Here is a 24,812-nt window from a genome sequence, read left to right on the forward strand (position 1 = left end):
ATTTCAATGGGGTACTAGACTTTTCAGGGTATACTCAAAGTGCACTCTACCAAAACTTTATTAGGTTAAAGAGATGATTAGTGCCTTTAGGATGTACATGTATGTCTATATTCACAAACACATGTGCCTCCAGATATCCTCCAAGCCAGCGCTACTCTGTTATACATTATGATTTTTTTTTCTAACAGAAATAATTTTCCCTCCATGCAGTAGAATAAATAACGTAACTACTCATTTGTAGTTTCCAAATTTCTTTCTTAGTTGACCTTTTTTTTTTTTTTTGAGACAGAGTCTCACTCTGTTGCCCAGGCTGGAGTGCAGTGGCATGATCTAGGCTCACTGCAGCTTCCACTTTCTGGGTTCAAGTGATTCACCTGCCTCAGCTTCCCAAGTAGCTGGGATTACAGGCACCCACCACCACACCCAGCTAATATTTGTATCTAGACAGGGTTTCACCAGGTTGGCCAGGCTGGTCTCGAACTCCTGAGCTCAGGAGATCCACCCGCCTTGGTCTCCCAAAGTGCTGGGATTACAGGCATGAACCACCACACCCAGCCTTTAGAGTTGATCCTTGAACAATTTTATGAACACTGGGGTTAGGGGGGCATTATTATTCAGCAATATTAAGATTTATTTAATGTCACACAGCTAAATAGCAGAGTCACAACCAAATTCAAGTCTTTTAGGTTGTTCTTTCAATGTATCCATTCCTGAATGAATTTGATCATACTTGTAAAGCAAACGTTGAGGTTTGCATGTATACTCATTAAATTCCGGAAGAGAGGTATAACCACTATAAAACTGACAAAACCTCAATTCTACATTTCCAGACCAATGTTATGTACATATTTAGAGTTTTAAACTAAAAGGCTTTCTTACATTCCTTCTAACTTTTAGAATTTTGTTCTTCTGTGGGTCTAATTTATGTACCTAGCAATATATAAAATATTCTCCAAGTTCTGCTGATGTTTATCTACCCTAATTTGTGGTCAAAACTAGAATACAGTACTCTGTCTCTGGAAATGACTCAATTTTAATTATATGCAACTAGAATAAAATAAACTAATAAAAAAAGATGTACTTTTTAAATGGTTTGTCACTTTCTAATAGTCACCAATTATTTAGACAATTTTTTAAATTACCAAAATGCTTTAATGACTAAAAATCCCTATCTAAAGCTCTAAAACACAATAGCCATTAATAATATTCCTGCATTTTGATATTTAGACAACTATTGAATTTTGAAATATCTTTTCCAGAGCATTCCAGTATTTTTTGATAATTTTTTTTTAATTGCATTTTAGGTTTTGGGGTACATGTGAAGAACATGCAAGATTGTTGCATAGGTACACACATGGCAGTGTGATTTGCTGCCTTCCTCCCCATCACCTATATCTGGTTTTCTTCCCATGCTATCTCTCCCCAACTCCCTAAATTATCCAAAGTGTTGCACATACTTTTTTGATGGAAGCCATTTGTTCTTCTCTCCACTCAGGTTTATTTTTCTTTGCATTCATAAAGAATTCACTGACTCTTTGTTCTAGTTGATCCATTGCATCTATGACATAATAAAAAAATCATATTTAGATGACCAAATTCATATATCAAATATACATGGTTTGATTTAGGGAGGAAAAAAAATCTAACAATACACCTTCTTTCACTCTGCCAGTAACTTAAACATGTTATTCTTTGATTATGTAAATATGTAATGCCTTAATTACCTTCCTTTAAAGAGTTACAATTTTCCTTATTGATGGATTATTTTTGTTTTTCTTATTTCACAACTTTTTCCAATAGCCTAAGTAGAGTCGACAAAGTAGACTGGATCTATCCTATAATTTTTGAGCAATACAGCATTGGGGTCAAAAGCTAAAGGTATTAAACAGCCAAATGCACCAAAACACAATTAAAACACCATTAGATAATCCTCACATTTCTTTTAACAAGGAAAAGTGATAAACAGATTTGGTATATAGCATTAAATATCTCATCATGTCATATGCCAACTGAAAGCAATAGGTACAATCATTTAAACATTATTTCTAGATAAGTTTTCCCCAAATTATGTGCCAAGACTAATCATCTCATTGGATGTCTGCTAAAAAAAAAAAAAAAGGGTGGAGGAGAAAGCATTCTGTTGTCACTTAAGTTGAGAAAAATAGTTTTATAATATACTTCTTTTGGAGATTTTTCAGTCCATACTAGCCCTTTAAAGACTCTATGAAGTCCTATGGTTAATTTTTTAGAGGCATCTTCCTTTGTTTAAATAAGCATGTCTGAATTTATTTAGCACATTGTTCTGTTAATCCATAATTCCTATATAACTTTAGAAAATTCTAGTTACTGTAAAGAAAAGCACTTTTAAAAAGCCTGTAATATGTATGACATAAGCCCAAATTACAAAATAATTTAAAATTTCAAACAATAAAATATAAAATAATTTAAATTTAAAATAAATTGTCCATTAATGCCTACTTTGTATCAGATGCTATAAATTCTAATCCAACTATAATATTTTAAATCCTTATTTGATTCTCTTTTTACAATGGAAGTCCCTCACAAGTGGTAATACGAAGTCAATGAGTAAATTAGTAAAGCCCTAAAACAAACTCAGATCTATCTGATAGCTCAATCCTGCAGAGAACACTACTTCAGCAAATCTTTAGCATTTCAACTACACTAAATTTAAAATGGATTTTGTGAGACAGCCGGAGAACCACACACACAATTCATACTTCATACCACAATCCACTGAACAGAAGGTGGCTTCCACGCTACCACTTTCTATTATGTGCCTCCTGAAACTTACAAGAAAAATGTACTCATAAACAAACAGTATATAAGTAGTGGTGTAGTCATACGCAGAGAAGTCAGGGGCAGTGAAAAGGACAGGTTCTTAGCTAAGGCAAGTGGTCCCTGAGCTAAGAACCTGTCCTTTTCACTGCCCCTGCTCTACGAAAGAGCAAGGTTAATTTGTGGAAAAAGTCACAGGACTGCCAAGCTATCACTGAAAGAAAAAGAAACGTTCATTAACTGCCACATTTTTTAGTACATTACGTAAGAAACTTTACAGTGAAATCTTATTTCTGTCACTCATTTTAACTAAGAAAATGATGATTCTGTTACAATTCAAAATGTATCTTATAATGTGTAACTAACTTTTCAAAATTTGACATTCGCCAGGGTCTCTAAAGAGCTATATATAACCTGCGCTTCTATGCTTTCTACTCTTGAAAAACTGTGAATAGAATTAACTTTATAAGTATAAATGCTGAAATCTTAATTCGATACAAAAGGATCAAGACAACATCTCAACATTTATGCCGACGTCCATTGAAACATAGGTAACTATCTCAATGACGGTAGAAAAATATTTTTTGCACAATCCCACATTCTAGAAAGGAATACACGGGTCCCAATGCCTCCTCCTCTTGCAAAAGCCAGAAAAAAAGTAGCACAGGAGGGAAGGAGAAGGCGAGATTCAGGACTGCTAGTTCTTTCTGACAACTCCTTATGCACTAGCGGAGTGAGCCAGAGGACAGTGAAAGAGCATTAGGTGTTAGCAATAATGACAAGCAAGTCTGGCACTGAACGCGCGCAGCGAAGAAGAGTAGTAGACGCGCCAGCTTACTCTGCACCTGCAGGTCCATCTCGCGCATCTCCGTGAAGCGGTCCCGCAGATCCATTGGAAGCTGTTCAATCACTGTCAAAAAGAGAGTCCGTCAGAGGGGTGGGGCAAACGGCGAAATACGCGCTTACGTCACTGCGCGTGTGCGTCGGGGGGGTCGAGGGGGCCGGCAGCCTACAACGAGGCTGCCAGTTACCGTGAGAAAGAAACATCCCCCGCCGCCCCCTCCCTCTCCGCCATCTCGCTGCCCGTCCACTCGCGCTCTCGCCCGCCCACAGGTCCCACCGGCGGCCCCCGCCAGCGCCGCGCACTCACTTTCCAGATAGTCTTCTAGGTACAACATCGCGGCCCTTAGAGCTGAGGGAACGAGGGGGTCCAGGGGTTTATTTGTGTCACTCGCTGTCGCCGGAGTTTTGTCCCTTCCAATATGGCGCCTCCGCTAGCAGCACCCGCTCGACTCCGGCAAAAAAAAAAAAAAAAAAAGAAAAAAACCACTTTGGCGCCTGACGGCGCTTGCCTCACTGCCGCCCGGAGCTGCTATTGGTTGGTTGAAGCAATGACGTAAGCCGGCCAGTGTTCGCCCGTGTTCCTTTGTGGGAAATGTAGTTTTCTTCCTCCTGAGCAAGGGTTGGCACGCTGGCGGCTTCCCTCATAGAAACTACGAACACCAGGCGCCATTGCGAACAGTGCGTAACAGAATCCGAAATGCGGTGCCTCTGTTTATTTGTTGATTTTTGCACAGAGAATGGCGGGAATTGTATGCGCCTGCATAATACAACTAGGAACAACTTTTCACCTGTTCTCTGCTGTGATTTCATGTCCCGGCATTTGTGAGTCATAAGTTTCAAGACGTGCCAGGGAAATAGCAAAGGTTCTAACGCTAGAAGAATCAGCAAAGTTCGGGGCATTTGGATTGCTTAAAATAGAACTCTCTGCTGGAATTTATCCTCATTATTCACTCCTGAAATATAAAAGAGACATCTGGTTGGCTTACATGTAATTTTAAAATAGTTTATAATGAGACTATGGAGTGAATATGCATTTCCCAGATTAAAAGACGCACAGATAGTGACAATAACCACTTATATATTCTAGTTTGCGGTCCATCTAGTTGTCATTCTAATGTAGTTGATCAGTATATACAATCTGATATCATCATCATCATCATCATAGTTAGCAATGGTGAATAACGGATGGAGCCTTGATTTCTAATAGGCTGAAATAGCAGTAATTTTATGTTTAGTAGATAGTCCATAGTAGAGGTTTGCTGTCTTGGGCGTTCTTTTCTACTTTTCGACCTCTCCCAGAAAATGTTTTCCTATGATGTATTTAGTACGTCCTTGCTTTTTTTTTTTTTTTTTTTAACTTATTAACTCTTGCACCTAATAAATATTAGGTATTGTTATTTTTCACTCTTAACTCTTCAGTTTTCTGGAGCAATTGTCATTAGTTCATAATTTATTGTTCATTTTCTGTTTTTCAGATTGCAGTTGAAGCTGTGTGTGTGTGTGTGTGTTTCTTGCTTTCCTTCTTCATCACAATACTCTTATACTAAAAGTTTTTACTGCTCTTAAGCAGGATATTTTCCTGTTACGAATGAAGAACAATGATGAATCTCAACGGAACCTTACTACAATCCTAATAAGAATTAGGATTTTTTAGGCCAGGTGTGGTGGCTCAAGCCTGTAATCCCAGCACTTTGGGAGGCCGAGGCGGGTGGATCACGAGGTCCAGAGATCGAGACCATCCTGGTCAACATGGTGAAACCCCGTCTCTACTAAAAATACAAAAAATTAGCTGGGCATGGTGGCGCATGTCTGTAATCCCAGCTACTCAGGAGCCTGAGGCAGGAGAATTGTCTGAACCCAGGAGGTGGAGGTTGCGGTGAGCTGAGATTGCGCCATTGCACTCCAGCCTGGGTAACAAGAGTGAAACTCGGTCTCAAAAAAAAAAAAAAAAAAAAAGAATTAGGATTTTTTAGTTTCTAATTTTTTCCTTACTTGCATCTGAAGTCAAGTACTTTTAATATTTTTCTCCCTTCTTTCCCTCCTTTTCTTTTTTCTATCCTTCCTTCTTCTGGCTGCTTTTAAGATCTCTTTGACATCTTAGTGAGTTTAGCAGTGATCTAAGTCTGATTTCCATCCTCCCTTCTTTTCCTTTTATTTTCTTTCCTCCCTTTTATTTCCTTAAATTTTTAAAATGTTGCTTAGGATTTCTTTTGGTGTCTTGCAACAATTCTAAAAAAATCATCAACCGTTGTCTTTTCAGTGTTGTTTCTAATTTTTTCCATTAAGACTTTCTCTCTTTATTCTCTTATTTATCTTACTCTTTCATTTATATGTTTTATAATTTTCAAAATTTTTCAGGTTTAGAAGTTCTATTTGGTTCTCTTTTCAAGCCATTTTCTAATTTCTTGTGCAAATTATTTAGTCTATATCTTGTTTCTGTTAAATCTGATACTGAAACATTTATGGGTCTTTTGGTGCTAGAAATGGGCGTCTTTGCTCATGGTGCTTGTTTCCTGGTGGGTTGTGATTTTGGACTCTGAATTCGTGTTTTTGGGATTATAAGCATAAGGATTCTTTGAGGCTGGAGTTGAAATTGAGTTTTTCAGGAGAGCATTAGAATTTGCTACTCTGTTTGGAGACACCATAAACCCTAGGACCAGATTAAATTGTCCACTTGAGGTTTATTGTATTGCACAGATAGATTTAATTTGGGCCTCTGTTCCAAATGGATTGTTACAGATTCTCAGAGGGTTTTTTTTTTTTTTTTTTTTCTCATTTACTGGGCTCCAAGGCCAAACAGGCTTGTTTCATTACTGGTCTCCTCTGTGCATGAGGCATGTATGTCATTTACCCTTACCCTTACATGGAGAGTATAGTCCATGCAGCCCCAGATTTTTGTCTGCTATAATACTCTTCCTTTTGAACTGATGCTTGGGTTTATCTTCTAACCCTGGCATGCTGCACAGCTGTTAAAGCAAGAGCTCTAGGTGTCCAGAACTTGACAGATAATCTCTGAACAAAAGCCTACTTCAGCTTGCGCTTGTTTCTTAGGATATTCTCATTTTCCTTCTTTATTTTTTTCCCCCTTTTATATTCCCTCTGAAAATTCCTTCATTTCCTACTAGTTTATCAGTGTATTTTATTTTTTTAATCTGGCATTTTAAGTCGTTTTTGCCAGGTAGCTCTTTCAGAGTAGCTAAATGGTATGCCATCATCAATAGAAGTCAATATAAATTGAGCTTCTTCAGGGAGTGTTCCACATTAAGGAAAATGAGATAATAAATGGTTCCAATTCAGTCAGTATAAATACACACTCCAGAGAAACCAAAAATAAAACCTACACACTCTATATTTTAGTTCATAAATATAACTGTTGTTGTTAAAACATGTATCAGCTGAGCTGTAGAAATTATGTTTACATTATGATAACTTCTTACATCATTAGGTCATGGTATCCATGAAGATACCGTTTTTGAGTGGCTGCCTACTTAAAACCTATATTGCATTTCCAGGCAGTGCCCTTCATATGTGGATTGATCATATCTGTATCATAGCTTATTAATTTATCATGGATTGACCAAAGCTGGACCTATCAGATACATTTTCTTGTGATTTAAAGTTAGGAATGAAAAGACACAGAGACTGGTAACCTCATGGTAGAATTATATTAAGTGCAGGACAGTAAATAAATACACACTCCAGAGAAACCAAAAATAAAACTTACACACTCTATATTTTAGTTAATAAATGTAACTCTTATTGTTAAAACATGTATCAGCTGAGCTGTAGAAATTATGTTTGCATTGTGATAACTTCTTACCTCATTAGGTCATGGTATCCATGCAGATACCATTTTTGAGTGGCTGCCTACTTTAAAAAGTTGGTGTAGAGAACAAGAGGTGAAGCTGAAAGAACTTGAGAGTTTATGGACCTTTATTGTTGGGTTCTGATTATGTAAAGATGTCGCAAGCCTCAAGTACTGTGCTTACAGGGAGCTAATGCTAACCATCTTGCAATAAACCAGTAATCATGAAGGGTTGCTCCTATGAGGTTACCTGGGGAAACAACAATGAAGTTTTCTATCCATCCACCTGAGATCATGGGTGAAAATGCAACCCAGAGGAATTTAGACCTTAAACCTGAACCATGCATGGGTGTGGAATCCAAATTCAGATTCCTCACAAGGTGCAGAGACCCTTTAAGCAAGACATTAAAAATTGGTCTGGGCTCTCTGCTCCTCCTGTTCGACAGACAGCCGCATCTTGTCTCCCATCGCCAGTCACATCCCTGAGACACCATGGGGAAGGTGAAGGTCGGAGTAAACGGATTTGGTCGTATTGGGCGCCTGGCACCAGAGCTGCTTTTAACTCTGGTAAAGTGGATATTGTCGCCATCAATGATCCCTTCATTGACCTCAACTACATGGTCTACATGTTCCAGTATGATTCTACCCATGGCAAATTCCATGGCACTGTCAAGGCTGAGAACGGGAAGCTTGTCATCAATGGAAATCCCATCACCATCTTCCAGGAGCTAGATCTCTCCAAAATCAAGTGGGGCAATGCTGGCGCTGAGTATGTGGTGGAGTCCACCGGCGTCTTCACCACCATGGAGAAGGCTGGGGCTCACTTGCAGGGGGGAGCCAAAAGGGTCATCATATCTGCCCCTCTGCTGATGCCCCCATGTTCGTGATGGGCGTGAACCATGAGAAGTACGACAACAGCCTCAGGATCGTCAGCAATGCCTCCTCTACCACCAACTGCTTAGCACCCCTGGCCAAGGTCATCCATGACAACTTTGGTATCGTGGAAGGACTCGTGACCACCGTCCACGCCATCACTGCCACCCAGAAGACCGTGGATGGCTCCTCCGGGAAACTGTGGCATGATGGCCGTGGGGCTCTCCAGTACATCATCCCTGCCTCTACTGGTGCTGCCAAGGCTGTGGGCAAGGTCATACCTGAGCTGAACGGGAAGCTCACTGGCATGGCCTTCCGTGTCCCCACTGCCAACGTGTCAGTGGTGGACCTGACCTGCCATCTGGAAAAACCTGCCAAATATGATGACATCAAGAAGGTGGTGAAGCAGGCGTCGGAGGGCCCCCTCAAGGGCATCCTGGGCTACACTGAGCACCAGGTGGTGTCCTCTGACTTCAACAGTGACACCCATTCTTCCACCTTCGATGCTGGGGCTGGCATTGCCCTCAACGACCACTTCGTCAAGCTCATTTCCTGGTATGACAATGAATTTGGCTACAGCAACAGGGTGGTGGACTTCATGTCCCACATGGCCTCCAAGGAATAAGACCCCTGGACCACCAGACCCAGTGAGAGCACGAGAGGAAAAGAGGCCCTCACTCCTGGGGAGTCCCTGCCACACTGAGTCCCTCACCACACCGAATTGCCCCTCCTCACAGTTTCCATGCAGACCCCTTGAAGAGAGAGGGGCCTAGGGAGCCCCACCTTGTTGTGTAACATCAATAAAGTCCCCTGTGCTCAGCCAAAAAAAATAAAAAATTGGGCTGGCCTGTTGAAAGAAGAGGCCTCCCCAGAGAAGCAATTTTATTTTATTAATAATAATATCCTTTAGGGATGTTCCTCATCCTGGGAACAGAGAGGAGCAACTGTTGATGGTGACCTCACATTGAAACACTGCAGATCACTGAAGAAATGAAGACATGAAGAAATTGTTGCAGATAGAATAAAAAGGAATTCTACAAATTTGAGTACTGGAAGTCATGACTAATGAAATTAAACCAGAAAGTAGAATAAACAAGAAAAAAATAACATGTAAAAATTGGAGAATCAATCTGAAATTTCCCATACCTGATTCATAGAAGTGCCAGGAGAGAACAGGAAAAAAAAAGTGGAGACACAAATGAGTACATATTCTAGGATGACATTTAGATGAAATTTCTGAGTAGATAAAAGTAATCTATGATAATAGGAATAGGAGAGTGGCCACCTCTAGGAAAAGTGGAGTGATTAATCTTGGATCCCTTGGCTGACGGGGATTGTTTCTTATCCACTGCTCTGTCACAAGCATGCAGAAGACACTCAGTTCATATTTGTTGCACGAATAAAGGAAAGTAGTATTGGGTGGTTACCGGCTTTTGAATCACTTCTGATTTTGACTCCTGTCTTTCTTATTTACTCATATGACCTGAGCCAAGTTACTCAAAGTCCCTAAATTGTTTTTTCATTCACGAAATGAGAGTAAGAAAGGACACTTGCATTGTAAGATTTTGACAGGTCTCAAAGGAGACAGTGTTTAAGAGTACCTAGCACAGTGTCCAGCACATAAATGTAATTATGAAGAATATTATTTGTAGAATTGACAGTACAGAGATAAATGATCTAGTAAGTGCCATGCCAAGGACACTGCAGTGGAAGCAGTCACCCCAGAGTAGGCAAATAAAGGGATGTATTGTCGTTAGAGGATTTAAAAACAATAATAAAACTGACTTTTACAGCCTGCATTTTATTACCACCATGTGCCAGCAATTCTAAACAATGTCAGTGATGAAATATTTCTCCTGAAAAAATATTCTGATAGTCTAAGGTCAAACAGTAGCTTCCGTTTTGGTGAAATTTTAATAAAGGAGACAATACATAAATAGTTGATTGGAAATAAAAGACAAGACATAACTTGAGTTCTTTCAATTATATTGTATGTGATCACTTGGATTTTTTATTTGTATTTTAAATTTAAAATAGTGAAACTGAACTGCTAGGTGTAATATTTTTGTTTACTAAATGCAAATTTTAGCTTAAATGTGAAACATATTACTGAATAATATTTCAAAAATGGAAATGTATTCTTTTGTTATTCTTGTTTTTTATATAATTGCTATAACATTTTAATGTAGTGTCTCATTAGTGTAACAGGCCATTGTTTTTCTTTCCAAAAAATGCTTAAATCTAATTTAAAAGATTAACCCATTACTTTTTTCTTCAATGCTATTAATTGTTAATTATTCGCTACAAGCATGATTATATAATGAAGTTTTGAAAAAAAGAAAATTTGCCTTTTCTCAATTTATGTTATGTTCATTATCATTATTCATTTAATTTCATGACTATTTCTAAAAAATAGTTTTTTTGTATAGAGGAGGAGCATAATAAAATTAACTGCTTCAGGTGTCAGATATGCTAGGTAAGTGCATTTAAATAGTTCTCACAGGAAACAGGTGTAAATGTATTTATACACAATGGCATAATTGTCTGCGGCTGTTTCCTTGGGTTCAATTTTGAAAGACTTAGGCTCTCTAGCATTCATTTTCGTAAGACTGATAATGCAAATATAAATTACCAAGCATCTTCTCTTTGTAATACAATATGAAAATATTTCAATGACTATAAGGACTTTTTGCACTGCTGGAAACTCTTCAAATATTTTCCTTGTCTACTCTCCAGTATCACACGGGTACTCTATGATACTGGTAAGTGCTGTTTGGGAAATTCTGGCTTTTTCCTTATTTTTATTTTTTACCCTGTCTTCAATGAATCCAAATCAGTAGAGTCTTAGGAATACTTATTTTGCTAGTAGGGGAAAAAGCGTTTTTCTGAAGTAGGTTAGGGTATTCTTACCATTGAGGAAATAGAGTGTAGAAGTATGACAATATAGTGCTTTTTTTATGCTGTCTATAAATATCTTATGAGACTTACTACATTGTAGTCTAGAGCCTGCCTTTCTAACTAATTTGGAATTTTTCAAGGGCAGAGACCATGTTTTATTCATCTGTTGATCCACAGATCTGGCAGGTAATACAAGTTCAATAAAGATGTGATGAATTATTGAATGAACGAATGCATGAGTATTAAACACAAGTCCGTAAGATTCCAAGTTCAGAATAGAGAGTGCAACATAAAGTTGTCATGATTATTAACCATAAGGGTCTGTGAAGAAAATGGGATTCCAGCTGTCATCCAAGTAGCTGGACTGGAATGCTGAGAAGAATATTCTAAATAGAATATTCAAATACAGAAGTAGGTCAACCCCCTTCATAGTGATTTCTAATTAGGCTAACCTAAAAGGATAGGCAGAGGGAAAATGAAAGTAATATGGTAATTCATGAAGCTCTATATTTTTTTTAAAAACTCTTTGAAATTGTAAATATTAATCTAGCATAATAAATAAGACTTCTAGGGAAGTTGAGAAATAATATATTACAACAGTTTATTTTGGTAAAAAATGTTTACTGAACAGCAAATACCAATAATACAAAACGTGACCAAGACACAGTCTCTGTTCTTGCAGAACATAGAGCGTTTTAAGAGATGGTTCAGGAAATAATTTAAACATAATGTGATAGGTGCTATGATACGGTGAAATTTTGAGGAAGTGACTAGATGATTCAGCAAGAGGAATTTACATAAATTCTGTTGCAATGTGATGGAGTTTTTGATGAATAATGACCATATTGATTGAGCAAAAGGAAAAAGTGATAGAGACCAATATAAGGATGCAATATATAAAATATCCAAAGATCAGACTTTGTAGTCATTAAATACCATGTTTTTGATTACTAAGGATATTTTAGGATGCAGTATGCACAAGGATACTAATCAGAATATTTAAACTGATACAGCCCTAACCAGTTGTTAAAATGTTGAGATGCTTCTACTTGTTGGTAAATAGCAGCCTCTCTGAGCCACTGCAGTGTCTCATAGTACTCTGCCTACCCTGAGGCTTCCAATGAGACTTTCTGGGCCTCTCATTATGCAGCCCCCATAGAGTTAAAACATGGCACCCCAGAACTTTGCATCAGTGAGGCCAGCCTCTTCTATATGATTTGCTGATTATTTTGGATATCATTCCTGGATACATTATGAAGTAAAACATGGGTCACAAATGCTGTGTGGAATATGATAAGTACTTTTGAAAAAAAAAGTATGTAGATAGATACATACGGACATTATACTTTAGACTTCAGTCTACATTTTAGAAGTTAACAATAGTTATTTCTGAATGATAGAGGAATTTTAGGTGATTGTATTTTATCTACTTCTATGTTTTTCAAACTTTAAGATTATTTTATAATCAGAAATATATTGTTCATGCACCCACACACGAAGTGAAAGCAATGAGGTTGACAACCTATGTGGCGTTTTGTGTCTTACAAGTTTTCCAAGTTCTAAAAAACTGGTCCAGTATTTTGCAACTATTCTTAAAGTGATCTATTTTATTCTCAAAAGACTTTCATACCGAGTAAATATTGCTGTCAGGGTCCAGATGGTGTCCAAGTGTCAAAATACGAAGCCAAGTCATTAAGCAAATGAAGCATTTAGGATTCTGAGTCCCATTACCGGCCTTGGGTCAGATGCATAAAGGTCATGGATCTGGGGGAAGCAGATACACAAATAGGAAATGAGGTTAAAAACATGTGGAGGGAAGAATTACTTGCCAAGACAAATCCTGGAACATGGGACAACATTCAGAATACTAGGTTAAGGTCATCTGAGGTAGTGGAAACAGCATAATTAAGGTTTTGGAATTAAGTAATTGTAAAGAGAGGAGTCTGTTTTGGATGCCGGTGAAGTCCTGTTTCTTGCACATACTCACCATGGATGATTGTGTGATGATGGCAGGAGGATATGATAGAGGGATAGCACCATCAGTGTTAGAGTATCATTTGAGTAGCTTTGTCATCTAGTTCAACATGTGAGGTGTGTTTTTAGAACTAAATTGATGGAGTAAACAAGTAATTCTGTATGCCATCCAGATATAGATTGTAAGTGGATCCATGGGAACAGATAACTTTGTTCAATACCTAGGGCTTTGATTCATAATGAAAGAATTACTGATAGAACTGCTAACCTGGAGATCAATGGTTCTCGACCAGGAGCAATTTTGCCCTCCAGTGGATACTTGGCAATGTCTGGAGACATTTTGGTTGTCATGACTTGGGGAAGTACTACTGGCATCTTGTAAGTAGAGGCCAGAGATGCTGCCAAAATGTCTTACAGTACACAGTACAGCCACCTGCAACAAATAATTACTGGGGCCCAGAATGCCACTAATGATGAGTTTAAGAAACCCTGCTGCAGATAGATGTTGTAGCTGAAGAATACTCAACATTCTTGGGTTTGCGTTCCATGCCTATCAGTCACATTGTCATTTCCTTAATCAGTGTTGGTTTGAGAAAATTGTACAGTAGAGGGCAGTGATAAACAAACTTCTGTGTTATATTACCATTTGTCCTCCATAGATTTTTTTTGTCCTTTTTCTACTTTTCTAATTCCTAGAACAAAAATAATAGTAGATGCCAAACAATAAAACTAAAGAAAATAATTTTGTATGTTTCAGGAAAAAACATATTTTATGCAAGGATGTATTAAAGATTTTTAAATACAAGTTTAACAGGTACAGGATGACATTTTTACCTTCTTAATGCATATCCTGAGTACTGATATCTCCAATGTTTTACTCTTTATTTGAAAAAATATACCAAATGGTAACTAAAAAACTGAGAAAATAAAATATATCACCTAATACTAATGTATAATTGATCATAGTTTTATTGGTAGCCTGTTCTAGTATATTGTAATCTTTGTGTATTGCTGAACCCAGTGCTCTTTACTATAAGCATATGTTCTTTTGTAGTTGATTTCATGAAATTGAGAAGCATTTATTCTCCTTAAATTAATACTCTGTGTGCTTAAGGAATTTTTAAAGTATATTCTTAGTATTTTTTCCAATTTAAAAAGTCATCAGAAAAAACAAAAGTCCAAGGTAGTTTGATAGGCCATTTTGAAAAATTCAGTACTATTATCTCTACTGTTGGTTAAAAAAATATTTATAGTAACAAATATCATGGTAAAATGAAAGACCAGTAATCTGAAATACTTATTTTCTAAGTCATCATTTAATTGTCTCACCAATTTTATGATAAAATTAAGGATTGACAAATGATAGGTGTATTTTCAGAGTACTACATGAATGTAGTAACAAAGTAATAGTGTAAAGAGCTTGTGGTAAAATGCAACAGACTCTGCCCCATTTGTCCTCATCTCCCTTCCGTTTCCTGGAGGTAATTACTATTCCTGTTTTTCATTCTTCTGACACTTGCCTTCAGAAGTCAAAATTATATGTTTATAAAGTTTTGAATTTGTTAATTTTAGATAAGATATATTACTTCTTCAATACAAATTTTGGCAATATACAACACTTAACACTTCCTCCTTGCTTTCGTGGTTTGATATATAACTTTCACGATTTGTTATTTTATCGGTTAAACTTTTAATGTTAATTACATATGTGTAATCCTACTCCTAACTCTAACACAACCCTAACTTCATCATTTTGAGACAGGCTCTCTTGACTCTCTCTTAGAAAACAAAGTTATTAGAGTGCCTAACTGTTTTCCTATCTTTATCTCTTCCCCTTCAATTTCCTATTTCCTTAACTATCCTTTTACATTGTCATGTTTGTTAATATGTTCTGCTCTGTAACAAGATTATACTGTAATCTTTCTCTAGATGTCCATAGGACAACTCTAAAAGGTTAGAAATAAGTAACATTTTTATCACTTTAACTATATATATGTTTTAATAATAAGGCAAAGAACCTTTTCTACAGAAGGTTTAATATTACAACTGTGGGGACAATTGAAGAAAACTGTTTTGAACACCATTTTATAACACTCCATCACATGCTCAAAATCATACCACTTTTAACTTTGTTCTATATTGGGAACATTAATTATCATTAATTTACCCTCTGTTTTCTGCAGTTTGTAATTGCTTCTCTGTTTTTCTTATACTACATCCTCAGTTACCTTGTAATTCTCAAGCATGCCCTCTACTCATTGTTTCAAAGAAAAAAAAACAAAATAATTGGTGTTGAATTTTGTGAAATGCTTTATCTAAATCTCGTGATATTACATATGATTTTCCTCCTTTATCCTGATAAGGTGGTAAATTTCATTGATTGATTTCTGGGGTTAAACCCCACTTGATTATACTATAGTAATACTTTTTATATATTAATGGATTTAAGTTGCCAATATTTTGAGGATTTTTTGTGTCTATGCTTAGGAGGATTATTGGTTTGTAGTTTTCTAGTCTTTGCCTTGTCTGATTTAGGTATCAGTTACATTGTCCTCAAGTGTGAAGGCTGTGAGGAATTCAAGATCAGGTGTTTGCTTTAAACATTGTGCTGGAAAAGTTAAAAAGTAACAGTGGAAAACTGTTTTCTCAATGCATTCCCCAAATTTTTGTATGACTGTGACAAAAAATAATAACTTGTTGCAACTAGTAAACTCCAGACTAGATCCTATAGGTTATAGGATTGTAGCATCAGAAAAATTCACAGCCCTATCATATCTCTTGTGTGAGTGCAGTGCTTTTTTTTCCACAGAAGTGCAGGACATGAAGAATAGAAATGTGGTCCTATGAGAGGTTTTTGATGACTCAGAGACCCCAAATCTTCACATATTTCTGGGCTTACACTGCCATAAAAATAAAAACACCTTTTTAAAATTTTCTTAGCAAAGGCCAAATACAAAGTCAAACTTAACAGGGAAAGGTTAATGCACCCACATTTGCAAGATTTTCTAACCTATATCAGCAAAAATAGGGAGAATGGAATTGTAAATGCATTTTGAAGATACTAAACTAAGACAGGAGAAACAATTTTAGGTTAGACTGAATTTGTCCATGTGGAGGCATACGCCAGTGAATCTTGTAGGCTTAAGCAGTTGGAAGTAGTTCTGTTTGACTAGTTGACTCAGTAAGTATTTAACAGTGACCTACATTTAATGGATCGAGGTGCCAAAAGACTTAGGAAGATAGGGAGGTTGGAATAAATTTATAAAATGCTTTTCTTTCACCCTCATCCTAATCATATCTGCTGAGTATGTCTGAAGACTTTCCTTTTATCAAGACAATGGGAAATGTATTTTGAGCATAACATTAGTGACTTTAACTAACAGTAACTACAGGGGAATATTCTCTGTAGGTTAAGGAAGCTGGTAGAAGATGCTGCAGTTGATATGAACTCTTTGATTGCAGCAGGGATGCGAGGATCCAAGATAGCATGGACCAAATAGCCACATTTAACTACCAGGGGTAAAGTGGGCTTCGTCCTCTTAATATCACTGCGGTCTGAGTGGTAATCTGAATGATCTGATCTGCAATAATGTTCAGTGATGCATGGCTGACTGTTAATCAGGTTCTTACAAATTAGTAGATGGACAGCACACTAAGGCACCCTTTATTTTCCATAACCAAAAGCTTGAGGTGTGGAGAACAGGATTATGATTGAACCACATACTAGATTCTGAGACCTGAATTAGTTTACACATCTAGATTCCCTTTAATGAAGGGGAGATTGTTACACTTGAAAAGGGACCTTGCATCATTGTAAGGCCATACATCAATCTTTTTTCTAGCCTTCTCCAAAGACACGATTTGCACTTAGGTGAAGTATACCTACCTTTTCTAAGACTGTTGGATACTGCTCTTAACTAATTATTGCTTCCTGAGTACAGAGAATTCTAAAGTTCACAAATTAATGTAGCCACTTAAAAGATTTATGTGACTAATATAGTTTTCCAGAAACTCTACCTCATAGTACAGCTACTACCACTCTGAACTCAGTCTTTGATAATTCCCCAGTTCCTTAATGTAATGTTGAAACAGATATTAATGTACTGAGCTCTGCCAATCAGATGGACTCTCAGGAGAATGAATCAGAAAGTGGTGATGAAGCTGGCATCATGAAAATTCATTCTAAGAGTGGCAGTGTTCACATCTAGTGCAGAGCTGATGGTACAAGTTCCAGTTACCATATTTAGCAGTGATGACTATATGTTTAATTCAGTGCTGTAATTTTTTTCATTATACTTTAAGTTCTGGGATACATGTGCAGAATGTGCAGGTTTGTTACATAGGTATACACATGCCATGGTTGTTTGCTGCACCCATCAACCTGTCATTTACATTAGGTATTTCTACTAATGTTATCCCTCCCCAATCCCTTCGCAATCTCCCCAGCCCACAGCAGGCCCCAGTGTGTGATGTTCCACTTCCTGTGTCCATGGGTTCTCATTGTTAAGCTCCCACTTATGAGTGAGAACATGCATTATTTGGTTTTCTTTTCCTGTGTTAGTTTGCTAAGAATGATGGTTTCCAGCTTCATTCATGTCCCTGCAAAGGACATGAACTCATCCTTTTTTATGGCTGCATACTATTCCATGGTATGTATGTGCCATGTATTCTTTATCCAGTCTATCATTGATGGGCATTTGGGTTGGCTACAAGTCTTTGCTATTGTGAACAGTGCTGCAGTTAACATACGTGTGCATGTGTCTTTATAGTCGAATGATTTATAATTCTTTGGGTATATACCCAGTAATGAGATTGCTGTGTCAAATGATATTTCTAGTTCTAGATCCTTAAGGAATCACCACACTGTATTCCACTATGGTTACACTAATTTACACTCCCACCAACAGTACAAAAGCATTCCTATTTCTCCACATCCTCTCCAGCATCTATTATTTCCAGACTTTTTAATGATCACCATTCTAACTGGCATGAATCTTATTATGGTTTTGATTTGCATTTCTCTAATGACCACTGATGATGAGCTTTTTTCATATGTTTGTTGGCCACATAAATGATTTCTTTTGAGAAGTATCTGTTCATATCTTTAGCCCACTTCTGGATCAGGTTGTTTTTTTCTTATAAATTTGAAGTTCCTTGTAGATTCTGGATGTTAGTTCTTTGTCAGATGGATAGATTGCAAAAATTTTCTCCCATTCTGTATATTGCCTGTTCACTCTGATGATAGCTTCTTTTGCTGTGCAGAACCTTGTTAGTTTAATTAGATCCCATTTGTCAATTTTGGCTTTTGTTGCTATTGCTTTTGGTGTTTTAGTCATGAAGTCTTTGCCCATGCCTATGACCTGAATGGTAATGCCTAGGTTTTCCTCTACGGTTTTTATGGTTTTAGGTCTTATGTTTAAGTCTTTAATCCATCTTGAGTTAATTTTTGTATAAGGTATAAGGAAGGGGTCCAGTTTCAGTTTTCTGCATATGGCTGGCCAGTTCTCCCAACACCATTTATTAAATAGAGAATCATTTCCCCATTGCTTATTTTTGTCAGGTTTGTCAATGATCAGATGATTATAGATGTGTGGCATTATTTCTGAGGCCTCCGTGCTGTTCCATTGATCTACATATCTGTTTTAGTTCTAGTATCATGCTGTTTTGGTTACTGTAGGCTTGCAGTATAGTTTAAAGTGAGGCATTCAAATTCAGGAAATACAAAGAATACAATAGAGATATTCCTTGAGAAGAGCAAACCCAAGATACTGAATCATCAGATTCACCAAGGTTAAAATGAGAGAAAAATGTTAAGGGCAGCCAGAGAGAAAGGTCAGGTTACCCACAAAGGGAAGCCCATCAGACTAACAGTGGATTTCTCTACAGAAATCCTACAAGCCAGATGAGACTGGGGGCCAATATTCAATATTCTTAAAGAAAAGAATTTTCAACCCAGAATTTCATATTTAGCCAAACTAAGCTTCATAAGCAAAGGAGAAATAAAATCTGTTACAGGCAAGGAAATGCTGTGAGATTTTTGTCGCTACTAGGCCTGCCATACAAGAGCTCTGGAAGGAAGCCTAAATATGGAAAGGAACAACTGGTGCCAACCACTGCAAAAACATACCAAATTGTAAAGACTCAACACTATGAAGAAACTGCATCAACTAGTGGGCAAAATAACTAGCTAACATCATAATGACCGGATAAAATTCACACTAACAATACTAACCTTAAATGTAAATGAACTAAATGCCCCAATTAAAAGACACAGACTCGCAAATTGGATAAAGAGTCAAGACACATTCGTGTGCTGTATTCAGGAGACCCATCTCGCATGCAAAGACACACATAGGCTCAAAATAAAGGAATGGAGGAATATTTACCAAGCAAATGCAAAGGAAGAAAAAAGCAGGTGTTGCCATCCTAGCCTCTGATAAAACAGCTTTTAAACCAACAAAGATCAAAAAAGACAAAGAAGGGCATTGCGTAACAGTCAAGGGATCAATGCAACAAGAAGAGCTAACTATCCTAAATATATATGCACCCAATACAGGAGCACTCAGATTCATAAAACAAGTTCTTATAGACCTACAAAGAGACTTAGACTTCCATATAGTAATAGTGGGAGACTTTAACACCCCACTGTCAATATTAGACATATCAATGACACAGAAAATTAACAAGGATTTTCAGGACTTGAACTCAGCTCTGAACCAAGTGGACTTAATAGACATTTACAGAACTCTCCACCCCAAATAAATAGAATATTTCTTTTTCTCAGCACCATGTCACACTTATTCTAAATTACCACATAATTGGAAGTAAAACACTCCTCAGCAAATGCAAAAGAACAGAAATCATAACAAACAGTCTCTCAGACCACAGTGCAATCAAATTAGAACTCAGGATTAATAAACTCACTCAGAACTGCACAACTATGTGGAAACTGAAAAACTTGCTCCTGACTGCTGGGTAAATAACAAAATGAAGGCAGAAATGAAGTTATTTGAAACCAATGAGAGTAAAGATACAATGTACCAGAATCTCTGGGACACAGCTAAAACAGTGTTTAGAGGGAAATTTATAGCACTAAATGCCCATAGGAGAAAGTAGGAAAGATCTAAAATTGACACCCTAACATCACAATTAAAAGAACTAGAGAAGAAAGAGCAAACAAATTCAAAATCTAGCAGAAGAAATAACTAAGAATCAGAGTAGAACTGAAGGAGACAGAGACATGAAAAACCCTTCAAAAACTCAGTGAATTCAGGAGCTGGTTTTTTAAAAAGATTAACAAAATAGACTGCTAGCTAGACTAATAAAGAAGAAAAGAGAGAAGAATCAAATAGACACAATAAAAATGATAAAGGGATATCACCACTGATCCCATAGAAATAAACTACCATCAGAGAATACTATCAACACCTCTACCCAAATAAACTAGAATATCTAGAAGAAATGGATAACTTCCTGGACACATACATCCTCCCAAGACTGAATTAAGAAGAAGTCAAATCCCTGAATAGACCAATAACAAGTTCTGAAATTGAGGCAGTAATTAATAGCTTGCCAACCAAATAAAGTCCAGGATCAGACGAGTTCACAGCCAAATTCTACCATAGGTACAAAGAGGAGCTGGTACCATTCCTTCTGAAACTATTCCAAACAACAGAAAAAGACTCCTCCCTAACTCATTTTATGGGGCCAGCATCATCCTGATATCAAAACCTGCCAGAGGCACAACAAAAAAAGAAAATTTCAGGCGAATATCCCTGATGAACATTGATATGAAAATCTCAAGAAAATACTGGCAAACCAAATCCAGCAGGACATCAGAAAGCTTATCCACCATAATCAAGTCAGCTTCATCTCTGGGATGCAAGGCTGGTTCAACATACACAAATCAATAAAAGTAATTTATCACATAAACAGAACCAATGACAAAAACCACATGATTATCTCAATAGATGCAGAAAAGGCCTTCGATAAAATTCAATACCCCTTCAGGCTAAAAAGCTCTCAATTAACTAGGTATTGAAAGAACATATCTCAAAATAATATCCCACTGCCAATATCATACTGAATGGTCAAAATCTGGAAGCATTCCCTTTGGAAACTGGCACAAGACAAGAATCCCCTCTCTCACCACTCCTATTCAACATAGTATTGGAAGTGCTGTCCAGGGCAATCAGTCAAGAGAAAGAAATAATGAGTATTCAAATAGGAAGAGAGGAAGACAAATGGACTCTGTTTGCAGATGATTTGATTGCAAATTTAGAAGATCCCATCGTCTCAGCCCAAAATCTCTTTAAATGCTGTGATTTTTGAATGTTGTTCTTGGCTGTGGAGATTCTAAGCCTAGTTTATGAGTTCTGCTGGAGGGTTAATGAGCTTCCTCATTCTTCTGATAAAATGTATAAATTGCCTGAATGATTAAACATAGAATCTATTGGTTTTAACCAAAAAAGTTATTGAAAACAATTCTTTTTCATGTTATTTGAGTATTCTTTTTTCAAATTATTGAGTTCAAGATATATTTCACTTATTTTTATTCATTATGTAATTATGTATGTTTCATTGTCATTCATATATATTCCAAATATTCTAAAATTTTGGTTTTGACATTCTTTCACTCTAATTCCTTAATTAAAATTTTGAATTTCTAGGTGGTTGTGAAGATATTTCTCTATATTTTTGAATCCTAATTTTATTGTCTGTGATCCGCTAATGTGTTTGGTGGTGTTTCTATAATTTAAAGTTTATTCAATTTTGTGGCTTAACATATAGTCCATTTTCCTAAAAGCTTAATTTTTTAAAAGTTATTTTATTTTGGGAATACTGTATTCAGTGTCTACCTTTAAGTCCTATAGTGTTTTACTTTGGGCCTTTACATACTAACTTATTTTTCTTTTTATTTAATCTACCATACACTGAGCTAGGTACTGTTTTTCAGTATCTACTTATACTTTCTGCAGCTTAGCCATTTTGAATTTTGAAACTGTTGTTTGATGCATAAAGATCTTTGAGAGAGATCTTTGTGGCTTGCATTGTTTATAATTTTAAAGTATTCCCTTTTTTTCTTTAATGCTCTTTGCTTTGATTTCATATCTGTCTGATACAAATTTTAGAAACTCAACATTTTTCATGACATTTTAGTTTTTTTTTGCCCTTTACTCTTGAGTCATTTTATTTTCAATACGTCTCTTGTATCTGCTTGTATATTGTATCTGTATATTGTATATTGTAACTTACTTTTCATGATCAGTATTTTTTTGCCCTTTACCTTCAATCTCCCTAGATATCATTTTACTTTAAATGTGTCTCTTATATCTAATGGTATATTGTATATTGTATCTGTATATTGTATATTATAACTGATTTTATAGCCAATCTAATAGATTAATGTATTAGATTTCACTCATGATATGACAATTACATTTAGATTTAGTTCCGACTTCATATTGTTTTCTGTTTTTGATGTTTTATTTGCTTTATATAATTTGCCAAGAAATCAATATTTAGAGCACAATTTAAGGAAGCATAAATTATTTAAAGATTTTAGGGATCCAAAGCGGCTCCCGCCGGAGGTCATGGCGCTCACGATAGGCGAGGTCATCAGTTCAAGGCTAACCTGAGCAACCTCATAAGCTCAAACTGATTGGCAAAAAAAAAAAAAAAAAAAAAAAAAGATTTTATTCTCCCTTGTTGTCAATTGCAGAAATTGCTGTTTAACTTAAACTCTGTCTTTCCCTTCTAAATTAAGGACAACGCTTGCTGTGAAACTTTCTTAGTGTCAGATTCCCACAATCATGCACAGGTTTTCTAGATTTTTAACTCCAGCTTTTCATTTAGCATTTTGGACACTTTTTGTTAATGATAATATTTCAAATCATTTTCTCTTGTGAGGGCTCCAAAATAATTTCTCTGTATAGGAGAAACTGATTTCTTTCTCACTCCCATTTACAGTGCTTTCTACTTTAAAGCCAAGTAATATAATTTGGTAGAAAAAGAGTTAATGGTAACCTATATGTGTTCACAACTTTTAGAGCTATCTTCTCCCCACTTTTTTTTTAGTTCTTTGTTCAAATGGAAAGTTATTTGTTCATCCTCCCTTTCATTCCTTTAAAACTCAGAGCTTTAAAGTCAATGTTCATTGGATTATTTAAGAAAATCTTTCAACCCCCATTAAAAATTGATCACTTGCATAAACTTACATCTAATAAAACTTACCTCCTATCTTTCCTTCCCAGTCTACATTGCAGACATGCACAATTTGGCTTTTAGAATGGTGATTAGTATCAGTAATATTGGTAACTATTGCATTCCTTTCTCAAAAGTAAGCATCAGTATTATTTTTCCTGTAAACTTTTAGAGATAGCCATGTCAATAAATAAAATTTGATGATAAATATTGAATACTTTACTTTGGTGCATTACCACAAACATGTTATGCTTATGGAAAATTTTACTTTAAACTATGTGTGTATTTTCAACTGAAGAATTAAATTATGGATGGTAACATATATCTCAAGATAAGAATCATTAATTTATTTGATTCGTCAACAGGAAAATGGACTTTCCATATGTCTTCAAACTTGATTGTTAGCTCAGATTTAAACAAATACACATCTTCTTTTCTTTTAGTTAATTTTTTCTATAGCTGAGTCATAATTTTCTTTTTTTTTTTTTGCAGTCTGAAAACACATCTTTAGCAATTAACCATTTACTTTGTATTTTCTAAAAATTTATTTACATGAGTTACATTCTCATTATCTACTCCTGTTAGCACAAAATTCTTTAAAACTGATTAACCCTTAGAAAAGTGAAAGTTAAAAAGATCAATTTTAACTTAACATTTTATTAGTGTATATAGTAAAACAAGTACAAGTTTTAAAGACCCATCTTTACAATTGTCTTGTATAAATTAAAATATTATGTAATTTTGAAAGGGTGCTTTTGGATTATTCAAATATTAAAATGTCTCTGAAGCACGTGTATAACTGTGTAAAAAACCTGCACGTTCTGCACATGTACCCCAGTACTTAAAGTATAATAAAAAAGTCTCTGAACACTGATTCTAATGCAAAGTTTTAGTTAAATATAGTTTATTGCTTTTAATGCTATGACAATATTAGAGATATATTTTCACTTTCTCTTAAAACTTTACATATTGTCATGTCTTCAAAATATACTCTGCTTCATTTCTAACACTTTCGTTAGTGTAGTCGTTAGCAGCACGTGCTTAGGAGTTAGACAATATGAGAGTAAATATGTTTTTCATAACCCACTGGCTGCTGCGTTTGACTGCTCCTTGCCTCAGTTTCCTCACTTTTAAATGGGAATAGTAACAGTCCCTACTTCATAGGGTTGTGGTAAAGATTAAAAGAGTAGATATATGTAAAGGTCATAGAAGAGGGCCTGACTTTTGGAAGCATTTTAATGAAGAGTGGTTAAAGTCATGGGCATTGGAGCTGGCCAGGTCTGGGTACCAGTACCAGTTCTACAACATACTTTCATTTGGGAACTGGCAAGTAACTTATTTGTATTTTTCTGTAGGCTCCTGTCTTCTCCATCTGGTAAGTGAGGATGATAATCCATATCTCATTATTTGCAGTAGAGCA

The 24,812-nt window shown here is 36.2% G+C and overlaps 1 protein-coding gene and 1 pseudogene across 6 annotated transcripts in view; one reads left to right on the forward strand and one right to left on the reverse strand.

Annotated features, from left to right (window-relative positions):
• ING3 (inhibitor of growth family member 3) overlaps positions 1-4,092 on the reverse strand; it is a 29,974-nt gene extending 25,882 nt beyond the window's left edge. For 5 of the 6 annotated variants that reach the window (XR_013524309.1, XR_013524308.1, XM_002752076.6 and 2 more), the window contains exons 1-3: positions 3,947-4,092; positions 3,635-3,706; positions 1,458-1,558 (exon numbers count right to left, since the gene is read on the reverse strand). Coding sequence is in view for 4 of the 6 variants with exons in the window: in XM_002752076.6 (XP_002752122.1) it covers positions 1,458-1,558; positions 3,635-3,706; positions 3,947-3,974 (201 nt within the window). In the remaining 2 variants the exon portion in view is untranslated. The remainder of the gene's footprint in view (positions 1-1,457; positions 1,559-3,634; positions 3,707-3,946) is intronic. The other variant, XM_009003185.5, reaches the window with a different exon arrangement.
• Positions 4,093-7,864: 3,772 nt separating this feature from the next.
• On the forward strand, positions 7,865-9,158 carry LOC100388362 (glyceraldehyde-3-phosphate dehydrogenase pseudogene; annotated as a pseudogene).
• The last annotated feature ends 15,654 nt before the right edge of the window (positions 9,159-24,812 follow it).

Source organism: Callithrix jacchus, chromosome 11 (genome assembly GCF_049354715.1).
Source record: "Callithrix jacchus isolate 240 chromosome 11, calJac240_pri, whole genome shotgun sequence".
Classification (NCBI taxonomy): domain Eukaryota; kingdom Metazoa; phylum Chordata; class Mammalia; order Primates; family Cebidae; genus Callithrix; species Callithrix jacchus.